Source organism: Cetorhinus maximus, chromosome 12 (genome assembly GCF_964194155.1).
Source record: "Cetorhinus maximus chromosome 12, sCetMax3.hap1.1, whole genome shotgun sequence".
Lineage (NCBI taxonomy): Eukaryota > Metazoa > Chordata > Chondrichthyes > Lamniformes > Cetorhinidae > Cetorhinus > Cetorhinus maximus.
Genome location: NC_135890.1, coordinates 5543119 through 5559757, shown reverse-complemented (window position 1 = coordinate 5559757; position 16639 = coordinate 5543119). Strand labels below are relative to the sequence as shown.

The following is a 16639-nucleotide window of genomic DNA, read 5'->3' as shown; positions in this document are numbered from 1 at the left end:
GATCCCCAATTTCAATTACTCCACTAATGGTAGCTGCACCTTCAGTTGCCAAGGCTATAAGCTCTCAAATACCCTCCCTAAACCTCTCCACCTCTCTATTCTCATATAAGACACTTCTTAAAGCCTATCTCTTTGACCAAGCTTTTGGTCATCTGCCCTAATATCTCCCTATTTGTCCTGATGTCACACTTTGATTTATAAAGTGCCTGTAAATGTTTTATTTCATTGATGATGCTTTATAGGTATAAGTTGCTGTTGTTACAACCCACACTACAGTCTACCACATAAAATATTTGGGACAAATGAGGATAAGGAACATCAACAACAAATAATTCACAGATTGTTCAATCAAAAGTACCATCTGTGGAATGTACCTAGCCTGAGCTGTCTAACTTACATTATTAAACTGAGATGTTGTGAGTTTGTTAGATTATCTTTGTTGGGGGGGGGGGGTCAGAAAGGAATGGCACCAAATTTTATTTTTATCTTCTTTTAGGAAGTTTTGCCTATTGTAAATCACTTCCCTCAGGAAATTAAATCTGGTGAATAGAGTCTATGAGAGCCTGCAGGATGTGGCTGCAGAGGAAATGAGTTTAGTGGATCAAATGATATTTTCTTAAAAATGAAACCAGGAGAAGTTATAATTTTCAAGCTGTGCTTTCATTTCTGCTTCATGCTGGGCATCGACACCGTCGGTCTTTTGGGTTTATTGCGTGGACTGGGGAAATGTCAATTTGCTGAGCAGTTCTTTTGTAGTTGCTTTTTATTCTCTATCTCCATTCCTTCAAAAGCCTCTAAAAATGTCTTCATTTCCCCTCCTTCTTAAACTGCCTCCTGGTCCCCTAGTGAAACACTTCCTTGAGCGGAGCGGTGTGTAAACTCAATCTGACTTTACATTACATCCTCTGAGTTTCACTGTTAAGATAGTAAGAGTTCTATAGATATTTAAATAAGAAAAGAGTTGACAAAGTGAGCGTTGGTGTTATAGAGAGCGCGTCTGGGGAATTGATAATGGAAAGTAGGGAGAAGGCGGATGAATTAAACAGGTATTTTGCTTTGGTCTTCACTATAGTAACCTCCAGGAAATAGCTGTAAATCAGGAAATGGAAGGGAGGGAGGAACTCGGGAAAATTACAATCACCAGGGAAGTGGGATTGAACAAATTGTTGGGGCTGCGGGCTGACAAATCCCCAGATCCGGATGGACTTCACCCTAAGGCCTTAGAAGAAATGATGAGCGAGACAGTTGATGCACTGGTTTTAATTTTCCAAACTTCCCTAGATTTGGGGAAGGTTGCATTAGATTGGAAAATAGCAAATACAACTCCTTTATTCAAAAAGGGAGACAGAAAGCAGCAAACTATAGGCCAGTTAGCCTAACATCTGTCACAGGGAAAATGTTAGAAGTTATTATTAAAGATGTTCTCACAGGGCACTTAGAAAAATTCAAGGCAATCAGGCAGAGTCAACATGGCTCATGTTTAACCAATTCATTGGAGTTCCTTGAAGGAGTCACATGAGCTGCAGATGTACTTAGGTTTCCAGATGGCATTTGATAAAGTGCCACATCAAAGGTTATTGCAGAAAATAAAAGCTCATGGTGTAGGGTGTCAGGAAGATCTAATAATTTTCATAATGTTATTTGGAATTTATTTTAATTAGAGTAAGAGTGGGGTCTGTGTCTGTGTATGTGTGTGTGCATCTATGTGTGTGGGACTTAACTGAATTAAAGACAGCTTGTCTGAAGGCTTTGATGTAAGGAGAGAAGCTAGGTTTGAAATGTTAAATAGGTAAACATGGGTGAAGTTTTAGAATGTGAGGTGTAAAGGGAACATTTGCATTTTTAAATAAACCAGAGTGGCTTGAATTCAAAAAAGGGGGTGAAATGTTACACCTTGCCAGGAGAAGTTAAGAAACAGTGTATTTATTTTTCTCAAATATTACTGGCAAAATTGGTACTATGACAGATTTTTATTATTAGAGAGGTAAAGTCCAAAGACATAGTGAAACAATGGGAATTTGCATTCAAAAGGAAAAATATGTATAAAGGAGAGAAGGCTGTGTGTAAGGGCAGGCATTTTAAGATCTAACACAAGTGTGAAAAGCCTCCAGCAACTAAGTCTCAAGCTGCTGTCTACAAGGAACTGAAGTTAAGAAAACTCACTTTGAATTTGACTGCTCAGGGTATCGTGTTACTTTGTCTGGGGTTTAAATCTGTGTGTTTTACTGTTGCCTTAATGGAGGTATAACTAGGAGTTAGATTAATCAGGGAGCTAGGAGTTATCATAGTAGTAATTTGTAGACCTATCTATGTGCTTAAAATTATTTTTGTCATTAACAAATGTTTAATTTAGCTTTCCAAAAACCCTCTGAGACTTGGTGGACTTATTACTACTGAATTCAAGGCACGCATCTTGAAATAAATTTACAAATTGCAAAACAGTTGTGGCAGTTGTTTCAAGTTTCCCTTTGGGATTTGAGCAGCTCAGCATTTACCATCAGTTATGCCATAACAAGGGGGTAACATGCTGGCATGGATAGAAGATTGGCTAGCTAACAGGAAGCTGAGAGTTGGCATAAATGGGTCTTTTTCTGGTTGGCAGGATGTGACGAGTGGTGTGCCACAGGGATCAGTGCTGGGGCCTCAACTTTTTACAATTTATACTAATGACTTGGATGAAGGGACGGAAGGAATGGTGGCTAAATTTGCCGATGACACAAAGGTAGATAGGAAAGTAAATTGTGAAAAGGATGCAAGGAGGCTACAAAGTGACATAGATAGGTTAAGTGAGTGGGCAAAGATCTGGCAAATGGAGTATAATGTGGGCAAATGTGGAATCGTTCATTTTGGCAGGAAGAGTAAAAAGAGAGGCATATTATCTAAATGGTGAGAGGTTGCAGAGCTCTGAGATTCAGAGGGATCTGGGTGTCCTAGTGCATGAATCACAAAAGGTTAGTATGCAGGTACAGCAAGTAATTAGGAAAGCTAATAGAATGTTATCATTCATTGTGAGGGCAATTGATTACAAAAATAGGGAGGTTATGCTTCACTTGTACAGGGCATTGGTGAGACCATATCTGGAGTATTGTGTACAATGTTGGTCGCCTTATTTATAGGAAGATGTAAATGCATTAGAAGCGGTTCGGAGAAGGTTTACGAGACTAATACCAGGAATGAGCGGGTTGTCTTATGAGGAAAGGCTGGACAGGTTAGGCTTGTATCCACTGGAGTTTAGAAGAGTAAGAGGTGACTTAATTGAAACCTTTAAGATCCTGAGGGGTCTTGACAGGGTGGATGTGGAGAGGATGTTTTCTCTTGTGGGAGAATCTAGAACTAGGGGTCACTGTTTAAAAATAAGGGGTCACTCATTTAAGACAGAGATGAGGAGAATTTTTTTCTCTGAGGGTTGTGAGCCTTTGGAACTCTCTTCCTCAAAAGGCGGTGGAAGCAGAGTCTTTGAATATATTTAAGGCAGAGCTGGATAGATTCTTGATTAACAAGGGGGTGAAAGGTTATCGGGTGCAGGCAGGAACGTGGAGGTTACATTCAGATCAGCCATGATCTTATTGAATGGCGGAGCAGGTTTGAGGGGCCGAGTGGCCTACTCCTGCTCCTAATTCGTATGTTTTCTGCTGATAGGTGAGCAGTCAAACCAGCTCCTAGTTCTCTCACACACAATGCCTCTCTCAGTGACTGAGTATCAGAATGAGTGACTTGACTCCATCCCTATGGCCTTATGCTAGCCCCTATCCTCATAGCTGAAAGCTGGTACTCAGATGGGTGAAAGCATGGCAGCTTAGGTATACTGCATCATCGGACTGCCTTACAGCTATATAACATGTTAACGGTCTTGATCGTAGTGTCCACTAGCTATCAGTGTCATTTTAATTCCTGCAGATTTCAAGACTATTCCAATACATTCCTATTGGTCGCCTTCTGTGAACCTGAGGTCATCTAAATCTCTGCCGACCAGGTCTTAACTCACACCAAGTCCCTTCACCTATCTCCCATGTGCTTGCTGATTGGTTCATGATCAAGCAACGTCTTGGTTTCAAAATTCTCATCCTTGTTTTCAAATCCCTCCCTGGCCTCACCTCTCCCTATCTCCGTAATCTCCTCCAGCCCCAGAACTCTCAGAGCCCTCTGTGCTTCTCTAAGTCTGGTCTTTGAGCAGCCCCCCAGTTTAATTGCTCCATTGGTGGCTGCACCTCCAGCAGTTAGGCCCCAAGCTCTGGAATTCTCTCCCTACACCTCTCCACCTCCCTTCCTCTCTCTCCTCCTTTCAGACTCTCCTTAAAACCTACCTCTTTGATCAAGCTTTTGGTCATCTGTCCTAATGTCTCCTGATGTGGCTCCGTGTCATACTGTGTTTTATAATGCGCCTGTGAAGTGCCTTGGGACATTTCCTGACAGGAAAGGCACTATATAAATTGTTGTGATAACCAAATTCCTTCACAGTTTTCCCATAGCATTTTGTTCATAACAATCTCTATCTCACATGAGCAATGTCATTGTAATATACAATTTTAAAATGGAGTAAAGGTCATAAAATGGGGTAAACTTCCTTAACTGCACTGTCACCCTGATATCCAGGTGGAGCTCCACAGGCACAAGCTTCTGGCCTTTCTTCTTAATCCTAAGAAGGTATTTCTTATTCGTTATTAGCTTAATGTCCTTACACCACAGCATTGGGGGTGGTAGGAGGAGGAGGAGGATGATGCTGATGATGAAGAGGCAGAACTACACAAATAGACCTCTTCATAAACTGTGATAACACTGAGGAGGAGGAGGAGGAAGATGCGAAAGGATCGAGAACGAGGGGGCACAAGTTTAAAGTGATTTGCAAAAGAAGCGAAAGGAAGAACGTTTTCACACAGCGAGTGGTTCGGGTCTGGAATGCACTGCCTGGGAGTGTGGTGGAGGCAGGTTCAATCGAGGCACTCAAGAGGGCATTGGATGATTATTTAAATAGGAACAACGTGCAGGGTTACAGAGAAAAGGCAGGAGAATGGCACCAAGTCACAATGCTCACTCAGAGGGCCGGTGCAGACAGGATGGGCCGAATGTCCTCCTTCTGCACCGTAAGAATTCTATGATTCTGCGATTCTGAAAGATAATGATAAAAAGAGAGATGGACTGAAAGGCCCCCCCACCCCGAATAATTGCGTGTTTCTCTGCCCCAATCCCTTCCAACTCACCTGGTGTCATCATAATGTTTCTTCGCTCTTATGGACCAGGCCAATTGTTAATAAGGACATGGCATCAGTTAATTTCTAGCGCACAAGGGTATTGGAGGAGTGGGAAGCGATGAGAATGTGACACCTTCCCTACGCTAGATAATGAGAAGGCTATCTACGATGCAAAGAGTCATGGGGATCTAGAACCTACAGATACCCTCCTGAGTGGATGAATGTTGAAAGGACGTTACAGTTAAGGTGCAGACCCTGAGGTCAGACTCTGAGAATGAGGGGCAATTTTCAAAGGATTTGTATTTCCGCTATGTTTGGGGTAGATATTGGAAAACTTCATTTTAATAGCTGCGCATTTATCAAGTTGGCTGTGACATTTTCAAGAATATCCAATGTTTTAATGAGAATTATCACTGGCATTTTTTTTGATACTCCAATGCAGTACATGAGGAAGTGCTATACTGTCAGAGATGCCATCTTTTGGAGCAATGTTGAACTGAGGCCCTGTCTGCTCACTCATGTGGATGTAAAAAGTCCCATGGCACTAGTTTTTGGGAAGAGCAGAGGAATTCTCTCCAGTGTCCTGACCAATGTTTATTCCTCAATCTACATCATCAGGAAAATAGATTGTTTGGTCATTAGCACATTGCTCTCTGCGGGAGCTTCCTGTGTGCAAATTGGCTTCTGTGTTTCCCACATTACGCTACACTTCAAAAATATTTCATTGGCTATAAAGCACTTTGGGACATCCTGGGGTCATGAAAGGTGCTATAGAAATGCAAGTTTTTCTTTTCTCCTTAGACAAAATGATGAAGCTTAATAGGAACATGGAATTTAAGAGCAGGAGTAGGCCACTCAGCCCTTAAAGCCTACTCTGCCAATTCAATACGATCATGGCTGCTCTGATTGTGGTCTCAATTCCGCTTTCCTGTCTGCCCCCCCATAATCTCTGACTCCCTTGTCCACCAAAAATCTATCTAACTCCTCTCTTGAACCCTCAAATCTTCCTGTCCCCACTTATGAGTGCCTCACACTGCATCTTTCAATAAATCTCAATAAATAACAGTTCATGCTTCATTACGCTTTATGTATTTCTGCTGATTGCCTCGTTTTCTCCAGCAGCCATTGCTGAAAATACACGATAAAACTGCAAAACCTGTCACCTTATGTGACACTGGAATAACCGTTCCCTTTTGACATAACACTGCAAGTTACACTGAAAATTATTTTTATACTAACTCCTGACACATTCGCATCCAATAAACACCTTTATCGTGGCTTTACCGGAAGTATTAAAACATTTGTTAAAACGTAAAGAAACATTTTGCATTTATATAGCTCCTTTCACAATCTCAGAATGTCTCAAGTTGAGTTACAGACAATGACGCACTTTGCAACTGTAGTTACAGGTTGTAATGCAAGAAACAAAACGAGCTCCCACAAACAGTAATGTGATACAGGCCAGTTAATCTGTTTGTGTGTTGTGGATTGAGGGATAAATATTGGCCAGGACATTGGGGAGAACTCCCCTGCTCCTCTTCAGAATAATGCCATGGGATATTTTCCATCCACCTGAGAGAGCAGACAGGCCCTCTGTCTAACATCTCACCCGAAAGATAGCATCCCCAACGGTGCTGCACTCCTTCATTGTCATGTTAACCTTGATTTTTGTGCTCAAGCCTGGACTGGGACTTCAACACAGAACCTTTCGACCCAGAGTCCAGGGTGCTACAAACTGATCCACGTCCAGAACTCACTAAGTCTGTGTTTGTACGATAATATCTGCCAGTTGAGTTTCACACAAACACACATATAACATCTTTGCCAACAGACAAGCAGTAAATCTCGGGGCACCAATATTTCATTGCCCTTTCTTCTTAATTCCATTTGCTGTCACTTGTGCACAGGAGCACCGGAATATATTTTGAATGATAAAAAAAATAAAGGTAGTTAGATGTGAAACTTGCTATCACAGGGAGTAATTAAGGCAAATAGCATAGTTACATTCAAGGGGAAGCTACAAAAACACATGAGGGAGAAAGGAATAGAAGGATATGCTGACAGGATGAGATGAAGAGGGGGTGGGAGGAGGCTCTTATGGAGCATAACCATCAGCACGGACCAGCTGGACTGAATGGCCTGTTCCTGTGCTGTGAATACTTTGTAAAACCATGGATAGAAAACAAACGCTTTACCTGAAACAGCTGACGTTGCTTTGGATGTCTGAGGCATACGGGTTATCCTGCTGTGAGTCATGAAGGCGCTCTGAGCTGTGCTGTACGGGGAACTCCTGTCTGATGAGTCAGAGCTTGTATGAGAGAGTCTATTGTGGTCCTTCAGCGTGGCTGAAGACCTTTCATACCATGACCGCAGTTCATCAGACAATGCAGTTCTGTTTGTGCCCCTCTCGGTGTTATCTTTAACAAGGGAAGGAGTCCTAACAATTTGAGAGCGTGATGGCGTCAGCTTTACTGAATCAAGATCATCTCCGTGCCAGGTATCCTTATAGATCCCACCCGCAGTATAGGAGTTCGATGTTTTAAATTGTGCTTTCACACTGTAATGTCCCTCTTGGTCATTTTCCAAGCTGCGCACCACCACTGGTGTCGGACTTCCCTCGATGTACAAAGGATATTCCTTAATCCTGTACTGGGAGGAAGGCTGGCTCTGGCTGTGGAGGTAAAACCCGCTGCCGTTTCCAGTGCCGTTCTTGGCAGCCAGGTTGGGCATGCTCCCCGAATTGGAGGAGCCGAGGTTTCCGGCAGACCGGTGCCTCTGCCGTTCCCTGGCCTTGGATGGCGAGTCCTCGGCCAGCGTGGAGTAGTTGGTATGCATGTGGGCGGGGTAGTAGTGTTCCGAGCTGGAGTGGCTGGTGCAAGAGGAGCAGTCGTCTAAAGGGTCAGAGCCGTTACTGCTACGAGTCCTTGGGGTGTAGAAATCTGGACTCCCTGTTTCATTCTCTGACACAACCAACTTGCCCTGGGATTCCAAGCTGGAGCTCCTGTGTCTAAAGTGCTGTGCTAAACTGTGCAGGCGAGTGGGGCTAATATCAACCGACCTGAAAAAAGTGAAAAACAAATTGTTACATTTGGATTGTGTCTCTTAGGAATGTACAGAACCAAAGATACCACTGCAGGCAATATGGAAAGGTCCCACCATTTGAAAAACACTAGTAGATCACTCACGCTCTTTGTACACTTTCAGTCCAATACTGTCTAGTTCCCCTTATCTGCTAACATTCCCAGGCCTGTCATCTCGCAGGCAGGACTGTCCATATATTTGCCAATCTCTCTGTCAAGCAGTTCAATCTAAAATGCATGCTCGCCTTCTCGCCGCAGCGTTCGAATTCATGACACTGCGTGTGTTTATGAGAGCCCAAGTCATCCCCAGCTCTTAGAATCCTGAACACCTCAAGAAACAAGGAAGAGCGGCTGCTTCTCCAGTGAAAACGTTCCCGGTTTCTGTCATCTTTCCTCAGATGAAGAATTCAAAGTATTCATTTAGTTGCTCTTCAGTGTATCCTCTCCAGCAACACAGTGAGGAGACTTGTACACCAGTTCCCCATGTGGCTCTTTTTAGAAGTTCTTACTGGGAGATGCACTATATTTTTGACCATACATCCTAAGTTGTTGTTCTGATTATTTATGGCTGTTACAAATTTTGTTAATGGATTCAGTCCACAAGTAACTGCAAACCTATAGCCTGTGCTGTAATTTCTATGTTGATGCTAGTAATAGTTCCACTAATTATTCCTCTTTCTTAGTCTCATCACATTGTATTCATCACATTCATTAACACCAGCTAGTTTTAGTCCAACTTCCTAATCCATCCAAATGTCTCTGTACTGGGACCAGTTGTTCACATTTCAACTAACCCCCTACCAATCCACTGAAAAAAACCACTGGGAGCGACAGTTAGAGATTGATACATCACTTGAAACTGGAAATTAATTTGGTGCATTTTAAAGAATGAAGTTTTAAGTTGGTACAATGGTGCTGGGTGTTGGGAGCACTGATACAGAGAACGACAGAGCCAATCTCATGGTCTTTGACTTGAGAAGGGCCAGGCAGATGTTGGGTGCCCCTTGTTTCTGCCCGAAACTTGTTTACCATCTCCTGGTAGCTGGTTAAGAGTGACGTTGGCATTGGCGAGGGAAGCCAGGCTGCCCACCCTGGCTCTCTTGTGTACCGAGACTTTGCCCAGGGTGACCAAGGTAAAAAAAAAATGTAACTCTCAATGGAAGGTAACGTCTGGTTTATTGAGAAAATGTGTGGCCTCGTGTGGCATTGCTGGAAAATGCAGGTTCCTGAGCTGGAATTGTGAGTTAAAGGTTTCAAGATGGCACAGTCACCCCCATCACTGAGTTGTTCAACCTCAGAATGCACTGCCTGATAGTGTGGTGGATACAGATTCAGCAATGGCCTTCAATAGGGAACAGGGTAAATATTTGAGGCAGGAAAAATGGCAGTGAAACAGGACTAGAGTAGGGGAGTGGAGGAGTTGGAGTAACTGGATTGTTCTTCGAAGAGCTGGGGCAAATTGAACGGACTGAATGGCCTCCTGTGCTGTACTATCCTTTGATTCCATGACATTTGGCACCAGCGCTCTGCCAATCACTACGGGCAAAGATTTTAACTCACTCAAAACCCAATCTTCTACACAGAGTTAAAATTGGGCCTAAAAGGGCAAACTCACTAATCCTACACGGCAAATTGGGAGCTGTGCTCAAATACAGTGCAGGCCTGACTGCTACTGTGCTATTATTGTAGCCTCCCCACTGCCTCCAACTTGCACATCCTTCAATTTGGGATCAATGAATTATCCTTAAGTTTTTTTTTCTTGATGATACACGCTTTTGATGTTTGTGATTTCATAAACATGTTAAAAATAATACAGTTTTGAACAGCTGAAGCCAGCACATTCAGCAAAAAACCAACATCTTAATTCTACAGAAATATGAAAGAGGGCAGTGTATGGATATATCTTGAGAAAAAAGGTGCGAGAATATGGATACAAGTTCAACTTCCTTTATAAGAGCAAAATAAAATACATGTGTCAGTTGTTAATGGAAGTATATGGATCAGACAGCAGCTGAAAGGGAAAGGTTGTATTCAATCGCTCATTAGACTAGGTTAACCCAAAGAGTTAAAAATACAAACATAAAATGCGACAGACGCTTAAAATCCAAAATAAAAACAGAAAATGCTGGAAACGCTCAGCAGGTCTGGCATCATCTGTGGAGAGAGAAACAGAGTTAATGATTCAGGCTGATGACCTTTTTTCTCAGAAGTGGAAATGTTAGGGACGTAACAGATTTTAAGCAAGTGCAGAAGGGGGGAAAGAGGAGGCGGGGGAGGGGGGAGAACAAAAGGGAAGGTCTGTGATAAACTGAAGGCAGGAGGGAGTAATTGATAAAAGGGATGATGGTGCAAGGCAAAAAGGAGATGGTAATGGGACAAGTAAAGAAACAAAAGGTGGGTCTAAGAAGACGTGTAAGTGGAAAAAGCCGAATCATAACCAATAACTGCGGAGTGAGAAATAGAAGCTGAGATTATCATCTGAAATTTTTGAACTCAATGTTGATTCTGGAAAGCTGTATAATGCCTAATTAAAAAGCTAGCTGTTACTCTTCAAATTCAGGGTGAGCTTCATTAGAATGGTGTCGGAGGCTGAGAATAGAGGGTGCAGAGTGAGAGCAAGGTGGAGAATTAAATGACAGGCGTCATCGTAAGAGTTAACCGCCTCAAAGAGTTATCTGTCCTTCACCGTTGGAGCTTGCCGGTATTTTCACAGTTTCTTGCTTAGATTTCAGATTTACCGGATCCGCATTTCTTCCTCTTATTTCCAAGAGAAAATGTAGGTTATTTTTCAGGTCACTTACCGTGTGGAATGGACATAGGGGGGACTTCGAATCTGTAGATCTGGTGTGGATGGCATGCTGGACTGGGAGCAGTTCCAGTGAGGAGCGCTTCTTATAGGGCTGCTCTGCAGGGACCCACCAGCTCCTGCCTCTGCGCAGCTCCCTACACTGGGAAACCGCGTGTGTCCACTCCCCAAGCTAAATAATAACACAGAAACAGAATGTCACGGAAAGGGTTTTAGCTCAATAAATTATTGCAGGTTTCATTCAAAAATGAGGTGGAGTTATATCCAGCAAATGTTGGCTAGAAGCGTTACGAGAATTGGTCATAGAGTGTGTGAGAGACACACTCAAGTGCTTTTTGCAACCGCTGAATCGCTGAAGTGTTTGGCATTTTTGAATGGGCTTCCGAGGCACTAGATAATTTGTAAAGTTTATCTGTTGTGGAATTTTCACACTGAAGTTTGTATCACCATCACCAACAGCATTGTGGCTGTTCATGTTGTTCTCATTTTTAAAAACCTGTTCTAGGGATGGGGGGGCAAGTCTGACGAGCCACATTTACTGCCCTGAGAACATGACAGCTGGCTGGACAAACATAGAAGCTTGTTAGGCTACTGCAGGTGGCATTAAGAGTCAACCAGAGTCATGCACAGGCTGACAAGACTCCCTTTATTGATTAATGACCCTGTTTGGGTTTCTAACGACAATCTGGCAACTATTATGACCATTTCTCAGATGCTAGCCCAAAAACGTACAAGATTTATTCAATTCAATTTCCTAACTTGTCACGAGAACCCTTGAACTCGTGGCCTATGGGTTGACAGCTCAGGACCATTTCCACTAACACTAGGGTGCACCACATGGCAGGAAAAGCAGCTATTTTGCAAGGTTTGATCGAGAATCTGAATCGGAAAAGAAAAATGTACTGAATTTACTACAATTTACCACCCTCATGAGCTATGTTTGAACATCCTCAATGAATCGGAATCTTATTCATTCACGGGATGTGAGTGTTGCTGGCTAGGCCAGCATTTATTGCTCATCCTTAATTGCCCCTTGAGAAGGTGGTGGTGAGCTGCCTTCTTGAACCGCTGCAGTCCGTGTGGCGTAGGTACACCCACAGTGCTGTTAGGGAGGGAGTTCCAGGGTTTTGACCCAGTGACAATGAAGGAACGGCCGATATATTTCCAAGTGTGTGGCTTGGAGAGGATTTTGTGGCCGCGGGTTTCGAATGTGCTCTCAAAGGAGCCTTGGTGAGTTGCTGCAGTGCATCTTGTAGATGGCACACGCCAGTAACGGAGGGAGTGCATGTTTAAGGTGGTGGATGGGGTGCCGATCAAGCAGGCTGCTTTGTCCTGGATGGTGTAGAGTTTGAGTGATGTTGTGGGAGCTGCACTCATCCGGGTAAGTGGGGAGTATTCCAACACACTCCTGACTTGTGCCTTGTAGATGGTGGACAGGCTTTGGGGAGTCAGGAGGTGAGTTACTCTCTGCAGAATTCCCAGCCTCTGACCTACTCTTGTAGCCACAGTATTTATGTGGCTAGTCCATATCAGTTTCGGGTCAATGGAAATCCCCAGGATGTTGAAAGTGGTGGATTCAGTGATGGTAATGCTAATAAATGTCAAGTGGAGATGGTTAGATCCTCTCTTGTTGGAGATGGTCATTGGCTGCTATTAAAAAAACCCTTCTGGCTGAACTGCAAGTGTTGACAATGCTGGTTCTGTCAGGCAATCGCCGTCAGTGCCTGGATATTAATTTTAAGGGCTGTGTAGGAGTTGAGGTCAGATCGATTGCCCAGTCCCATCAGCTGGAAATGATATGTAACATTGGTCAGTCTGAGAAGGTGAAATATCCCAGAAGCAAATTTCACCCAGAATTAAAACAAACACTGCACATTTTAGGCTGAATGGAAGTTATTTTGCTGAGCACTGGAAAGGTGATGATTTGGGCCTTTTAAACATGAATCAAAATTCTGTTCTTAAGAAAAAATGCTTGTAGATACACAGCACCTTTCATGACCTCAGGATGTTCAAAGCACTTCGTAGCCAAGCACTCTTGAACTGTTGTCACGTAAGGAAACTCAGCAGCCAATTTTCACACAGCAGGATCCCAAAAGCAGCAATGAGAGAAATGACAAAACTATTTTTTTCTTTATATTATGGTGTTCATTGAGGGACAGATATCGGCCAGAGGGCAAGAACTCCCATGCTCTTTTATATTTTATATTAGGCTGCTGTGTTTTAAAAATGTGTAATTCGAAGCTTTTATAACTTGCAGAAAGAAAAAAAAAACGATAGATGAAAAGAAAAATTCACAGTCCATAGACTCTCTGAAAGTCATGTCAAAAACACAGACTGTGCTGCATGGTCTGACACATTGCTTCACATTGGCTCTTCAACATCTGTGACAAGTTAATACGTCTCTGCAAATATTTTCTTTCGAACAGAATCCCTCTCAACATTGGGAGCTATTGGGATATTCAGCCCCAGGGTTCACACGCTGTCCTTCAGTCTAACATGGCTGTATTTTCACTGATTTTGTGCAGGTGTTAAGTTTATCTGTGGTTGCCTCCCGCTGACATATTGTGCTTAATGAACTAGAGAGGAATAGCTACACGCACCACACCTCCCCCACCTCTTCAACCCTAGTAACGTAAAACATCATTTTTAATGAATGGAAAAGTGTGGTACAAAGGTTTTAAATGCCTCCCCTGCTCCACACCACCCTGGGGGCAAGAATGGGCCAAAATGCGAAAAGTGCTTCAGGTACAAACAGTTACTTCAAAGTGTAGTCATTGTTGACATGGGCAGCAAATATGAATAATCAGGTTTTGAGGCCATTTATTGACTGAGAGACCAGCTGAACTCTCTGCTCTTCCTGAGTGTCAGGGAATTCGATGAAACTTGAACATAGGGGCTGCACCTGACACTACAGGAGTACACAAGAACAGATGCGTTTCTCTCGATACCACTGGAACAGACCCAGGTCATTACTTCATGTTGGGTAAGATTCATTTGATGATGTTAACTGAGTTCCCTGTGATTACGTTAATATCAGCCAAGTAATATCGGCCTGTCTTATACCGAGTTTGGTGCCATTTTGAACAGAAGTGAATTCTGCCCATAATGGTGCAGTTCTCTCCAGTACTGTTGTGACTCACCTGGAGTGGCTGTGAGAGCCACGTTTTTTGACCTTTTCATATGGTTCATCTAAGGACGACTCCTTCCACATTTTTGGTTTGATGGGCGACTTGTCGTAGTCACTGCGATGGTAGTGCAGCTGCCGTAGTCCATCCAGTGACTGGGGGGGAGGAGGTCTCTGATGTGAGGGAGGTCGTGGAGGGAGCCCTTTGTGTGGAGACTGTACCGGTGACGAAACACTAGTAACATGACAGTCTTCTGCAAAATAACGAAACATGGGAATCTAAGCACTGGGAGCAGGAGTAGGTCATGTAACTCATTGGCCCCGAATTTTCACAGAAACCGACGGGCTTTGTGCCTTAGCCAAGCTGGCGCTGGAGTCCCGATTCCTGAAGTCCCACCCCCGAACCTGGCCCCCACTATTTTCAACTGGGGGTGGGGTTGTAGTCTGCATATCTGTGGTTCACTGAGCCAGCGGCACATATAAAAATGCAGCTGCCTTCAAACAGAAGCAATTTTTTTGTTAGTGGGATGTCCAAAACATGACATGTGGGCTTTAGACATTTGAGCATAAGGTCTAAAGCTGCAGGAGTTATTTGGCAAGGTAAAGTGCCCTTTGGGATTGTTAAAATTAGACATGAATGTGCATAAAAAGTGGATAAACTCAGTGGAACTGTCAAACTGTCAAGGCATTTAAATCCCCGAGCTTTTTAAATTTTGGGAAAAAAATAGCCTGCTGTGGCTGCTTGCAATTTCACTAGCGGTTTGTTGACATAAGCCTGAGGGCTATCATTATGGGAGTAATGCCACATGATTGATTCCACAACCTATCATTATCACAGTGGAGGGTTGTAAATTCACAGTTTGATTCACAGCTCCAAGTAATTATAAAGTCTTTGATGTGGGGCTATAAATACAAATGTTTGTTTTCATAGGGGATTACATACTTGACTGAAATGTTTGTTTTGATTAGGGATTAAGTACCTGAAGGAATTTAAAAAGTACTGAATGTTTTTTTTCATGAATAAGAGTGTTTCTTTTAGGAATAGTGAAGGCATCAATAGGTACTTAGAAATTATTTGATTTCATCTCAGCATGGGCTCTGAGGTCTGCTCATGGTGGATACTAGGTGAGTTTGCATGGAAGATGTAAGGGAAAAGGGTGGTGGTTGGGGTCATGGGTTAACATGAATTGGCATGAAGTTGGCATTGGGACTGTAAAGGGCCATGAGGGTGGGTAGAGGGGCAAGAGTGGGATGAGTTGGCATGGTGAGGGCATGGGGAGTGTTGGGGTTGAGAGGGCATGAGGGGTGAGGGCTGCTTTTGGTTTTATTGTTTTTTATAAAGCTGAGGTAAAGTGCTAGAACCACCGAAGTGAGCCTATTAAACAGTCCGCCTCCACACCTGGCAGCCCCTGTGGCTGCCTCCACACTGTTTCCAGGAGCAGCAGGCCCAACTCCCATTAACACGCAGCTCCCCAGAACAAAAATCCAAATATCCAGGGCACATTCTCACAGAATCACAGTGCAGAAGAGGCCCTTCGGCCCATCGAGTCTGCACTGACACGTGAGAAACACCTGACCTACCTACCTAATCCCATTTACCAGCACTTGGCCCATAGCCTTGAAGGTTATGATGTGCCAAGTGCTCATCCAGGTATTTTTAAAGGATGTGAGGCTAACCCGCCTCCACTACCCTCCCAGGCAGTGCATTCCAGACCGTCACCACCCTCTGGGTAAAAAGGATTTTCCTTACATCCTCCCTAAACCTCCTGCCCCTCACCTTGAAATTATGGCCCCTTGTGACTGATCCTTCAACTAAGGGGAACAGCTGCTCCCTATCCACCCTGTCCATGCCCCTCATAATCTTGTACACCTCGATCAGGTCGCCCCCTCAGTCTTCTCTGCTCCAACGAAAACAACCCAAGTCTATCCAACCTCTCTTCATAACTTAAATGTTTCATCCCAGGCAACATCCTGGTGAATCTCCTCTGCACCCCTTCCAGTGCAATCACATTCTTCCTATAATGTGGTGACTAGAACTGCACACAGTACTCCAGCTGTAGCCTCACCAAGGTTCTATACAACTCCAACATGACCTTCCGACTTTTGTAATCTATGCCTTGATTGATAAAGGCAAGTGTTCCATGTGCCTTTTTCATCACCCCACTAACATGCCCCTCCACCTTCAGAGGTCTATGGACACACACGCCAAGGTCCCGTTGTTCCTCAGAACTTCCTAGTGTCATGCCGTTCATTGAATACTTTCTTGTCAACAATCCAGGGTTTGAGGAATTGGAAATTTTCCTGGCTGTATGCCCCCAATCTGGGAGCAAAAATTGAGCCCATTGAGTCTGCTCCACCTTTCAATAAATCTTGGCCGATCTTCTACCTGAACTCCACCTTCCCATCCTATCCCCATATTCCCTGAGTCCCTAAAAAATCT

The 16639-nt window shown here is 43.6% G+C and overlaps 1 protein-coding gene across 3 annotated transcripts in view; it reads right to left on the bottom strand.

Moving 5' to 3' along the window:
• The window catches only part of frmd4a (FERM domain containing 4A), a 392307-nt gene that overhangs the window by 14004 nt on the left and 361664 nt on the right, over window positions 1-16639 (bottom strand). For all 3 annotated transcript variants that reach the window (XM_078552939.1, XM_078552938.1, XM_078552940.1), the window contains 3 exons: window positions 14216-14453; window positions 11071-11247; window positions 7385-8247 (listed from right to left, as the gene is read on the bottom strand). In XM_078552939.1, coding sequence (XP_078409065.1) covers window positions 7385-8247; window positions 11071-11247; window positions 14216-14453 — 1278 coding nt within the window. The remainder of the gene's footprint in view (window positions 1-7384; window positions 8248-11070; window positions 11248-14215; window positions 14454-16639) is intronic.